Source organism: Haliaeetus leucocephalus, unplaced genomic scaffold (genome assembly GCF_000737465.1).
Source record: "Haliaeetus leucocephalus isolate CR32 unplaced genomic scaffold, Haliaeetus_leucocephalus-4.0 Scaffold317, whole genome shotgun sequence".
In the NCBI taxonomy this organism is placed as follows: domain Eukaryota; kingdom Metazoa; phylum Chordata; class Aves; order Accipitriformes; family Accipitridae; genus Haliaeetus; species Haliaeetus leucocephalus.
The window spans coordinates 8,083,261-8,096,108 of NW_010972753.1; the positions used below are offsets into that span (position 1 = coordinate 8,083,261).

The window sequence follows — 12,848 nt, forward strand, 5'->3', positions numbered from 1 at the left end:
CCACCTTGGACAGAAAGAGAGTCATGTCTGATTTTTCAATGCTGGGGCATTTATGAAAGCCAGAATGGTAAATATCTTTACACTTGACATTTCAGGGCCCTGATAATAAATATTTTCATAACAAAGTATGGGGTTTTGAGATAACGGTATTAATATTTGTTCAAATCATTATAGCATGAGGTTGCCAAGCAAAGAAGCAATGGGCACCATCACAAATCCTTAAAAAGGACAGCGATTAAGTGTACTTGCTTTTTCTTTTGGCAATAGAAAAATAAAGCCTCTGTAGCTCTCAGCAGTGCAATTTTCTGATGCCAAAGCTATCTCTCCAAAATCCTTTCAATATGCAAAAGCTAACCTCTCCTCTCTCCATTAAAACATATGCAAAAGTGTATGAAAATATTACAACTCAGTGAGTGACTTCAGATCACAGACACACTCAGAACTTCACTGAGGACAAAACTATAGGTTTGCTATTTGTGCAAGCAAAATATTTGCTCAGTTGCTCACAGAATGCCACAGTACTAAACACTGTTGTTTACTTGAATTGCAATTTAAAAATTAGTTAAGAATTTGCCCTTTTTTTTTGTCTTTTTACAGATCTGACAACATTCTTTTGTCTGCAAATCCTGTTATTTCTGAGCTTGATTCTACTTCCCATAATACTCATTATAAAATTAAGGACAACACACAGAAGTTCAGGTGCATTCACAGTTCATAAATCCAGCCTATATGCACGAAGAAAAAAAATCAGATTGCATTAAAAAAGATGCTCTGCATTTAATCACTCTCATTTGTTTTAGAGTATTTAACAAGACTTTTGCTAAATGGCTAGATTCACACCACAAATTCAATTAATAAAAATAAAAGACTCTTTGCTATTCTGAGAGGTAAGATCTAGAAGGTAGTGTCATCTTCGGAGAAAGTAAGCTAAAATTTACCTTAAAACATGGCTATAGCTAAGAAAAGCTACGGAAAAAAACTAAAAGCAATGGAAACAAAAACTGAATGTCCTTTTCTGCATGATTCCTAAAGGCCCCATTCTAAAGAATAACCACGTACCTATCCAGAGAAGACACCGGGACAAAAAACAGTGAATGAAAACCAGACATTTTCTGTAGTTTGGAGAAAGACATTTTTGTTATTCAGCATCAATTATGCAAAGAGAACTATTATCTCAATAAACAGTTTGATACTTTCAGATATATTGGAAAAATTTACGTGCTGAAATTTTGTAGGCATGAGAGAAGAGTTGTGCTACAGCATATTTAAAAGTAATCTAGAGCACCCTCATCTCTCACGGGAGCTGTGTGGCAAGAGCAGACTTGCGCTCCACCCCCCGAAAATGGGGTATGTGCTTGTAATTTGTGCCTGCTACAAAAGGCACTATGTGCATGTGTAATTCTGCGAACATGTATGTGAGACTGTGCAGGGGAATTAAAAGTTCTAAGAAGAGCTGCAGAAGGGTGCTGAGAAATTCGCAGGTGCTTATTAACATTTTATGGATGTCTGGTGTTGCTACCTGCTGTATTGCCACTCTTGATCTTGAATGTGTAGCTGGTTGATTGCTAGTTAACTGTTATTAATAAATCAATAAACCACTTTGATCTTGATTGATTTAAACCACATAGCTGAACAGTTTTTTCACGTGACAATCACGAGGGAATAAATCGTGAAGGGGGAATAAATGCTCTTTTTTCTAATACAAGAATACAGAGACATCAAATGAAGGTACAAAAAGACAGATTCAAGACAAAAAAAGGAGTTACTTCTTCAAACAACGTGTAAAGTAATCTAAGAATTGTTTGCCAAAACATGTACTGGATGCTATATGGGTTAAAAACCGATTGAAAGAAATTCATGGAAGAAAAATGGCTATTAAATATAATAGATACATCTGCTGAACCACAAATTATTGAATATACTGAATGTATTCAGTATACTGAATGATTACACAGGAGAAGTAATGCTACATGTTTGCTCTCTTCTTGTATGTTTTGCCAGGCATTCACCAGTAGTCACTGCTAGCAAAAAGATATTGGACTAGATAGATGTTTGGTCTGAGCAGTTGTCTGTTGTTTTCTCTCTCTATTGCAGGATTTTTTTCTCTACTAAAAACTAGTTCAGGCGTACTTCTGCCATGTTGCTTAAGCACCGCACATAACTCTTTTTGTATCGCATAATAAATACCAAGGACATACTGAATTTCCACAAAACCGCAAGTAACAAACTTTATAAACCAGTATGAGTCAAACTAAATAAAATTCCACTCATTATGCTAATGGAGTTCCAAAGTCCCCCCAAAGCCCAGAAACATTGGCACAGTGCACAATTTATGTAACGATTCTGTGGAAAACCCTTAGAAGCGCTGGAGTAATGCTCTGCTTTTCCCCTACCACAGGAATTATCCACAAAACAATAAAAAAAAATCAGTTCTCAATTCCATGAATTTTCATCCAGACAAAACAACGAAGAGGAGATGCCCGTAACTTGGCTTCCTTTACTCTCCTGGGAAGCTTTATGCTATCAGTGCATGTTAAGGGCACAACAACAAATGGTCCCCATTTGCCTAAGGATTTAGATTAAAATCTACAGCCAAACAGTAAATGAAAAGCCATTCTATGTGGAATTGGAAATCACTAGCTTCAAAGTGCTCTCACTTCCCCCCCCCCCCAGCAAATATTTTTCACAAGAAATAACAGAGTATTTTCACAGCGCAGTTTTCTTCCAAAGCTGAATTTTAGAATCGCAAATAAGTAGATGTCATATCCAAGAAACACGGTTTTAGGCCTATAAAAATACTTTTCAATATTACTCTAAATTTAATCACAGTAACATCCTAATCTTTCCTTAGAAAGATAAAATAATACAGCTTAGCTCCATTTAGTTTCAAAAGTAAATGTTTTTACAGCAGTTCAATGATAATACAGCACTTCTGCGAAATAACTAAGGACTGTGTTGTTAGAGCGAGCTGTTTTCTTGGGAAGTGCATTTAACTGTTAAAATATTCCACTCTATCAGAATATGAGGATACTTACCCTTTCACAAAGACTTACATATGCTGATGTCAAGACGATGTATTCCAGAAAGTCCCAAAGCTTGAAACGAATTTCACATGGACAAAATACAGCCACTGAACTAACTTTTTGTTATAGTTAGGCATGGCATGTGGCTGAAAGTGATCTTAACTTCAAATGTGGTATATGGAAGGGGTGACTGAGGTAGGAAGGATCAAACTGGACTAGAATCTACTGGCAAACTATTAATCTACTACAGCCTTTTGAAAAAAAAAAATCTGGAGACATTGTGTCAAAGATAGTTTAATGCCAGTATCTTACAAAACAACATCAAAAATGTTTCATAATCTCAACATCAGTATTGATTCCATTAACTTTTTTATTGAATGACATTTACTCATTTTGATTCCTTTTTTCTGCTGTCCTTATTTTCAAATGGGATTTAAATAACTATTTTTCTAGACAATGTCAATACTGAGATCTGCTTACAAAAATTTCTCAGACACCCATTAGCATAGTATTTAAGTAATAATGCTGTATGATGAGTCCCCATCCCTTGTTTTGCCAGTTTGACCACTAACATGTGAAACAGTAATGCAATATCTTACAAAAATAATTTGCAAGATTTGTTTGTGTATTTTAAGGAAACTCCAGAACATCGTCCTCTTTTTGGAGATCACAGATGTGATTTTTAGGAGGGAAAAACACAAATCTTATCCAGTGAGGAGAAGCTTAGGCTCTGATCCTGAAAACATAATATACACTTCACACTGCAACAAAATATTTTCCCCTCCTTGAGAACCTTAGAATTAGATGACTAATGTTATGTAGTCTTTTGTAGGCAGATATAGAATCTTTTGTGTATTGCACAGTATAAACGAGTAAATAATGTTTTACAGGTATGTTTTCAAATTCTTGATTATATCTAATCACAAAATGTGATAGTAAAAAATTATCCCTAAACAGATGCATTCTGACTCAAATGTAATCTAGGTCAGATTCTGAGATTTGTGTTTGTCTTTTTGCACATAATTGTGTGCTGACACCAAAATAAGAAGTTAACCTTAAGGCCTTTGAAAAAGCCCAGGCCACCATTTACCCAGGCCCGCACTTCCATTTACCTCCCACCTACCAACCCATGTAAATTTGGCAACTTGTTCTTTCTTTAATTTAGACTGAGTACTCAAACATTTTACCAATATATGAACAGAAGAAAAGCAGGGGGAATGAATATGGAGTGATACCAAAATTTAAAATAAGTATCTTTGATGATTTACTGACACTGCTTTCATATAAGGCACATTAACAAGTAAGCTATCCTGCAACTAAAATTGATGTATTACCTTAAGAAATCTGATTCAAAGGCAAAGAAGATTACACTGTTACAATGTATAATTCATGTTGTCAGCATGACATTATAATTTAATTAAGAGGCAAACACATTTTGCCTCCTCTGCAATTATTTTTTTAAATCTGTCATACATGATAATGATTGTGTAAATGACTGTATCAACAATTTATATGATTTCTCTCACAAAAGCTTCCCAAAACTAAACATTTTCTTCAGTCTTTTTCAATAAATTGGCACTTAAAGTATATGCATAATAATATATTTTGACTACATTGAAAATAATTTTTAAGTAATAAAAATCAATCTGCCATAATTCCAGAGTTTCCTGAATAGGCTTAAAATGCATCTCCAGTAGTCTATGCTACTTTAGTGTTAAATAATGAGGTAGCACATTGTTCCAAAATTGTTCTGAATTATGTAAACCGTTTGCTACATGCTGTTTAGACTTCAGTTTTTGTTTAGAGCTGTTTGGTAAAGCAGTACTTCCCGTCTTCTCTGACTTCCTGGTTTTGCTTTTCTTTTGTGGAAGCTTATTATTATAATTTTTTCTTTTTCCTTTTGCTTTTTCCTCTTCCTCTCCTTCTTCCTCCTCTCCCTCTTCTTCCCCCTCTCCCACATCCCCTTCCTTCTCTTCTCCTTCTTCTCCCTCTCCCTCTTCCCCTTCTTGTTCCTCCTCTCCTTCTTCCCCTTTTTCTTCTCCTCCTTCCCCTTCTTCCTCCTCCCCTCCCTCTTCCTCTTCTCCCTCTTCCTCCTCTTCCTCTTTTTCCTCCTCACCCTCTTCCTCCTCTTCCTCTTTTTCCTCCTCTCCCTCTTCTTCTTCCGCTCCCTCTTCTCCCCCATCTTCTTCAACTCCCTCTTCTCCCTCTCCCTCTCCCTCCTCTTCCACTCCCTCTTCTCCCCCATCTTCTTCAACTCCCTCTTCACCCTCTTCTTCCTCCCCTACTCCCTCATCTTCTTCCACCCCTTCTCCCTCTTCATCTTCTTCTTCCCCTTCCTCTTCTTCATTTTCCCATCCCTCTTCTTCATTGTCCCACTCTTCTTCCTTCTTTTCATCTTCTTCCCCCTCCTCCCCTTCTGCTTCTGCCTCTGCTCCTTCCTCTTCCTCCTCATCTTCTCTTTCACCTTCCACTTCATCCTCCTCCTCTCCTCCTTCTTCCACTCCATCTTCCCCCACCTCCTTAGTCCTCCTATTTGCATCTTCCTCTTCCTGTTCTTCTTCGGGTACCTCTTCTTCCCTCCCTGCCAATGATTCTTCTAACTCCTCTTCTTCACCCTCTTTGTCTTTTTCATTCTCCCTTTCTTTGTCTTCTTCTTCATTTTCCTTTTCATCTTCTCCTTCCTCTTCTGCCACTACCTCTTTTTCTTCCTCCACCTCTCTACCTTCACCTCCTTCCTCACTCTCATCTCTTCCCTCACTTTTAACCTGTTCCTCCTTTTCTTTTTCAGTGTCTTCCTCTTTTGCATACTCCTCCTCCTCCTCCATATCCTTCTTTTCTCCCTCACTCAGCGTTTCTTCTTCCTCCATCAACCTGCCTTCTTCATCTCCTTGCTCTTTGCTGTCTTCCTGATTAATCTCTTCTGCACCCTCATTCTCACTGTCTCTTTCAGCCTGTGATTCCTCTTTTTCATTTTCCTCATTATCTTTTTCCTCTTCATCTCCTTCTACTGAAACTTCACCTCTATCTTTTTTAACCTCACTCTCTTCTTCCTCCCCTAGTTCACCTTCACTGTCAACTGTTTCATCTAGTTTTTCTTTTTCATTTTCACTGCCTTCACTCTCCTGCTCTTTATTAGATTCCTCCTCATTCTTAATTTCTAACTGCCTGACTTCATCAGATTTAGCTTCGGAGTTTGTTTCTTCCTCATTCAGGCTTTTTCTATCAGTCTCTTCTACATATTCTTTCTCATTGTTTGTAGCTTGCATCTCCTCAATCTCACTATCTTCTTTTTCTAAGTCCAACTCTTGCACTTTTTCTACTGTTTTCATTGCCTTCTGGACCTCTCTGCCTTCATAGTAGTCCTCTTTTTTTTCCCTACTCTTAAGTGTGTATTTTGCAAGATCATTACTACTTTCTTCAGTTGAAGATGATGACATACTTAAAGCTATTTGTTTCAAAAATTGATCCTTTTTTTTAAACCGTCTCTGCTCTTCACTACTTTCTTCTCCTCTGATGCATATTCTTTCACATTTATCAGATTTTTCAACAACATCCTTCATTTTGTTTTGACTTTCTATTGCTTCTTGACTTCCTTGCTTTTTAACAGGATTGTATTTTTGTACAATTAATGAATCAGTCTGGGGCCGATCCCTGGATGCAGAAGGAAGTACATCTATTTTAAGGGATTGCTTAGATTTATCAGCTTTTGACTTTTTATTGGAAGAATTTGTTTTTTCACTCAGAATTTGTTTTTCAGTGGGAACATTAAAAGTTACATCCTCTCTGACAAATTCAGGATTTTCCACATATTCTTTTTCCCTTTTCGCTAATCTGCATTTGTCCCTAGGAATCTGTTGGACACCACTTTTCAAAGTACTAACCCTTTGTGCATGCTCAGATTTACCTTTCATTTTATTTTTTTTGGCCACAGGCTTCCCTACAAAGGCACTACTTTTTTCTAAATCTTGTCTCGATGACTCTGAAAGTGACGACTGCTTTTGTAAAGAGCCAGAGTCTAATTTTGAGGCCTCCTTCATGAAATCAGAATCCTTGTTTTTCAGCCCACCCTTACCATCTCTTTTCAGTTTCACATTTTTATTGTTCTTCTATTCCACATGAGAAGCAGAAAATTAAAAAGAAAGAAGGAAAGCATTAAGGACAAATGACAGCAAAAGAAAAAGGTTACAAAAACTTCTGAACAAGAAGAGAAACAATTTGTGTGAGAGGACTAAAAGATAGCATAAAAGGTAGAGTATTTCACATGAAATTAATTTACACGTGCACACATTAGAAGAATGCAACATTCTGTTGATGGTAAATGTACTACTACGCCTTTTTCACTATCCAAGCACTTGAAGTGAATGCAGTAAGAACTGTGCAGCCAGTATCATGTCCCATAAGCTAGAGCACATGCAATGCATGAGGCTGTGTGAACAAAAGGAAAGAACTACAGTTTTCTTACACCTTCCTCCACCTTTCCCCTTAGGAAATCTTCTGATGCACTCACTGTTATGGTCTTTCTAATAAGTTTGAAAATCTGTTGTCTTTCTGCTTTAAATTTTACACTTACTAACAAATTCTGCAGAAAAATTTTTTAAATATAAAATAAAATTATAATGAAATATACCAAAATGCTGAAATGCTGGGATCACTTTAGGAGTGAAACAAAAAGATAATACAGAAGCATTTTAACTTTATAATTAAAACCAGTATTATTGCTCCTTTAAATATACTCTATGGTGATTACCTGTAAATAAAATCTTTACTTACACTGTGTCCCAAAAGTCAATTAAAAATTTTAGTATCAACAAACCAGCAGAAATGTATGTTGTCAGCTTAAGTTGCAAAGTGTATGATAGTCTCTTGCTCCTTAAACTGGTGAAGTATTATATACTGTTATCTCAAACTATGCTGGATATGAGGAGTGCTATGTGCCTGAACAAATTCTTCCTGATTGAAGTCAGCTTCTTAGAATTTTACCTCATGGATATTCAGAAAATTAGCAAGCCTATAAAATTTGCCTAGCTTTTTTAAAAACTCAAAGCAAAACAAAAAGTACAAGGATAATACAAGAATTATTGATCTTTTAAACATCAGTATAAGTATACATATGTATATATAATTAGTTACAGTACCTTTTGTTTTTGGAGTGGTGATAATTTTAAGGACTGGTCACTGGGATTCAATTTCATTGCATGTGTCTGCAAAAAATAAGATCTCCATTAAAAAAATAAATATAACTAACAGGGAAAGCAGCATCAAAGCCCAGTTCTAGTAAACAGAGCTATTATATGAACACTTAGATATTATTGCACAGTCAGGTTGAGACAAATCTATATGATCGCTCAACTCACCTTTTTCACTTCTACTCCCTCATTTACTGCTTATAAAGAGAAAGAGTGGTAACCAGCTTACATGTCAACATCTAAACTGCCTATAGAGACCGAAAGCTACATGCCCTCTCTTACAGCCCACAAGCACATTTTAGATCCGCCTTCCAGTCACCCTGAAGTTGTGGCTACAAATATAACACCTTACTCCCTTATCATCACAACCTTCAACTTAATATCCAGTTTGATACAACAGCCTTGAAAGAACATATTTAAAGAAACATTACATAGCAGAAGTTTTTATTGGAATCTAATGCCTTTATCTCTTCTACATAAAGCAAAAAAACCAAAAGGCAAGGCGATGTAGAATACTACAAGGTGGGCAATTAATAATGAGGTTTTGGTCATCCCTACCCATATACTCCAAATGACAAGATAGTATTCTCCGCTGCTGTCTGTTAACTGCTTATGGTTTAACCACCATATTCTTTTCCAACACAGTGAGCATGGACAGTTCTGGTTTCTGACTCCCAAGAATTTGTATCATCAATATGATATTAAAAGTTCTTCCCCCTCTTGTCACACTTGTCAATAAGATGTATGTTGCCACAGTTTAGAAAAATTGAAACAACTATGCTGTAACAGATTATTTTCATTTAGATTCAAGAAGAGCAATCATTTTTCTTTGTGTTTTGACAAGTTTGCCTGACAGACTTTTTTCAAATTTACTGTTTCATTCTGATAAATGTTTTAAAATTGATTCACGATGGGTACAAAAACAAAAAGGAGGAAGAAGTCTAGCACATAAAGTGTGCAATATATTATAAATAATGCCTCAGTAAATTAATGAAGGCCACGTTGTGCATCATATCTGAAGACAATTTTTTCCTTGTAAATGAAAATAAAGTTTTATAACTGTTAAATAAATGGTATGCACAAACAGATTGTTAAATTACTAAGCACTATTAAGTACAAACAAGTAATAATTCCTGTAAAATGTGCAATCCCTCCAGCATAACTGACAACATATTCTGAGCTGAGTCCACAGTGAGCTGCTCTTTTGTTTCCATTCCATTGAAGTTAAAAAAAAGACAAAAACCAACACTCTTTCCAGTGCACTGTGTTAAGGCCAGGACATGCCCTATCTGCCAAGAGAACAAAATATTTTGGAAAGGTGTACAAGTGATAAGGTGAACATATTTTTTAAATAAAAGAAATACGTAGAAACATGCTTATGGATCACCAGATAATCAAAATGTCTGCATTTTGGTCTTCCCTTTATTATGATCCACCTGTACTAAAAAATCTCGGAATAGGAAAAGACAGCACTCTGCTTCATTTCCTGCAATTCTCTCTCTCGGAAATTATCAAGAAGAAGAAGGTCAGAGATAGAGACCACCATGTGGTATCCAGCATCCTTCTCCTTTCCTTTCTGATATCCAGAGCTAAAGCGTGAGGAGGGGCTGCACTATTGAACTGCCTCAACCTCGTATTACAACATTACTTGGAAAATGAAAACAAACTTTAGCATTGGATAATGATGATATGAAATGCATGGTCATTTAACAGTATGTCAGTACTTCTTGGTGCCACATATGACATTCTGGACTAGCCAGGAATTCTGTACTAGAACTTGAAACACAATTTAGCAGCTTTATTCTTCCCCTGCATAAAAACAATTGAATCACAGATTCATTAGGGGAATATATTACCATATTTAGGATGTCAGTTGTATCTCCAAGGTTTCTGTCATTATTTTCACTATCAGAATCTTCTTCTGCAGAGCCTTCACCAGGTTTATCTTTTTGATGATTCTTTTCTTCAATGTAAAATAGAGGGAGGTAAACAAATACCATAGGAACAAGGAATATATAGCAAACAGAACACCCCACTCTTGTAAAACAGAGATTATGTCTATTTTACTGACATAGGACTGACACACAAGACACAGCAGAAACACTTCCAGCTCCTTTTCATCAGTATTAACATCAGAGGTAGCTCAGCAATCTGGCCTCAGTGCACTGTAGATCTCTGACCATTTTTGCAGGCTTTCAAAGCATAAATATTATATGGGACAAAGATTCTTTTGGATAATCTCTTCAATAATAGTGTACCAATTAAACTAACTTAGCTGCAGTCATATCGCCTACGTTGCACATTATCTGTGTAATGGATGGAGAGACAGTGAGTTTAACTCCAATGCAGCATCATTAAAATGTACCTACATCATTTTCAGGTTCACCTCAAGTTCATCAGGTATATGAGCAGTTTCATATGGCACAAAACCCGAGGTTTTAGGCCTCAGAAGGCAATTCAAATTTCACTGCATTGCCTTCCTGGAACCAGAAATGCTAATGGACATGCTGGCAGCTTTACAAATAATCATCTTAATTCTAACTGAATTAGTTACTTTCAAATTGGATTTGACTGTCCAATAAATCTGAGCTAACTTTTACACAGAAGCACTGCATTCTGCACTCTTCATCACTGCTCTTCCCAGGAAATCACACATGCCTAGGAACCCAGATGAAGTCCAGAACTGCTCTAGAGAATCTATGCAAAAGTCCAGTGCTGTATCAGTATCATTGTTATCCAGGCTTTTGCATTAGCTAGAATATTGTAAATCCTTATTATCTTAGATAAGAGAGAGTGAAGAGTACTTTTGCATTTCCAAGTGAAGAAGAAAGATCCTGTAAGAATTAGTAGACCTCTTTTCTCATCCAAGGTCTCTTGTAGGCCTTCCTGTGTCTTTAAGATTGTTCCTAATAATTTTTTTTCTGCAATTCTTTTTCCTTTTTGTGAAAATTGAGAAAGCAGTTACTAATCTTATAGTATTTTTGTGAAGCCCTATTTCTACAGGCTTGAGGAACGACAGATACAATTTAGAAGTTGTTTTTCTTTCACTCAACCCTCCTCTAAATTTTTAAGCACATTTTCCAAACATGAACAGTGTGAGGCAATTTTTGGTATGCATTTCTCAACTTTCATGTCTGTATGCTGCCAGACCCTCTTGAGGTAAGACTGAAATTAAACCTTCTTTCACATTCAAACTGAGCATTTGTTTATGAACGATGAAAGCCAAACTACATAATTATGAGAAAACAGCAGCAAGATGTGGGGACACTTCACCTTTTTCATGGTCTCTGCCCTTCGCAGGTACAGCTTTAGGAAGACTTGTTGCAGAAAAACAGAGTGGGCTAGTGTTGCTAGTCACAGGCAGCGAGGATTTTAAGGAGCTTTCTCCCAGTGGAGGCAGAGTTTGTGCCATTCGAATAAACTGTTCTGGTGACTTTTCCTTTAGAAGATTAAAAAAATATATATTGAGAATAAGAGTAGAAGAATAAAATGTAAGCAACCTCTCAAGCTTAACAGTGGTATTTTCTTTTAGTTGATGATACAACGTTGTAACTTTGTATACAAAGCATAAACACAATTTCTTTAATATTTTAATTATTTATAGTCCTAAAAAGTGGATAGGTATATAGTGGAATATTTTAGGTAATTTCTACACAATAATCTCAAGCAGTCTTAAAATGTAGACAAAGGAGAAAAAGAACTTTGATTTTTATTTAAAATTAAAATACTAGTCTCTCCAGTAACACTCAGGCATTTAATCCACAACATCAATACATTTTTACCAAAAAAGTGTGGTTTTGTGGTAGAGTTAGTTTTCAGACAGGTAAGTGAAATGATCCAATTCATTGCGCTGTTCAGGGAAATCACATGTGTAGTGGAGATAAAGGAGAAGAAACTACTATTTTAAGTAGCTACAGGATCTAAGGATCATTTTAAGCTGGTTGCGAAACTTTCTCCTGAAACCAGGACAATATTTTATAAACTATCAACTTGTTTAATATATTCAAGGACTCAGAGGGAACAACAAAAAGAATTAGGTTCTCGCTCTTTTCAAAAAATATTTCTATGATATTTTTAAAAATGCAAAGGAACAGGCTCTACATTTTAGAATAAAAAAAAAAAAACAAAATCAATTTGAGTCTTCTTCATAGAAATAAACAAGTAAAATCTGACCTATCTTTTACCTGCATCAACTTTGGAGCCAGGGTAGACATTCATTCTTCTTTCTATACATTAAAATTAAACACGTATTTTAAGGAGATATATTTATCTGCTGGGTATATGCTGTGATTTTAGCTTTAAAAGTGATTTTATTTCCTAAAAGAAGTATGGCAACTCTAAACAGCTCTGAATTTACCCTCTCTCGACGTCGCATTCGTGCTGATGTTAGTTGTAAGGTGTTTGTTAGTAGTGAGTCTCCACTCATTTTAGAGATAGTAGCAGTCAAATGGCTTTCATATAAATCTTCTAAGAGTACTTCTTCAGATCCTTTAGGTCTTGGAGCAGCAAAAACTAGCATGTGACAACCACCACAAGCAACCTACAGCACCAAAAAAAGGTCTGACTATTTCATTTGCAAGTATCAGTACAAGGATACAAGGATCTCATTTTCTCACAATCGTCTCTAGTGGCTTAGATT

At 36.0% G+C, this 12,848-nt stretch overlaps 1 protein-coding gene across 1 annotated transcript in view; it reads right to left on the minus strand.

The window, feature by feature from the left end:
- Nucleotides 1-4,686: 4,686 nt before the first annotated feature.
- RPGR (retinitis pigmentosa GTPase regulator) overlaps nucleotides 4,687-12,848 on the minus strand; it is a 42,378-nt gene continuing 34,216 nt past the window's right edge. Inside the window, exons 10-16 of the mRNA XM_010571388.1 lie at nucleotides 12,567-12,749; nucleotides 11,501-11,648; nucleotides 10,066-10,172; nucleotides 8,159-8,224; nucleotides 5,975-7,129; nucleotides 4,934-5,704; nucleotides 4,687-4,882 (exon numbers count right to left, since the gene is read on the minus strand). Coding sequence (XP_010569690.1) covers nucleotides 4,727-4,882; nucleotides 4,934-5,704; nucleotides 5,975-7,129; nucleotides 8,159-8,224; nucleotides 10,066-10,172; nucleotides 11,501-11,648; nucleotides 12,567-12,749 — 2,586 coding nt within the window. The 3' untranslated portion in view covers nucleotides 4,687-4,726. The remainder of the gene's footprint in view (nucleotides 4,883-4,933; nucleotides 5,705-5,974; nucleotides 7,130-8,158; nucleotides 8,225-10,065; nucleotides 10,173-11,500; nucleotides 11,649-12,566; nucleotides 12,750-12,848) is intronic.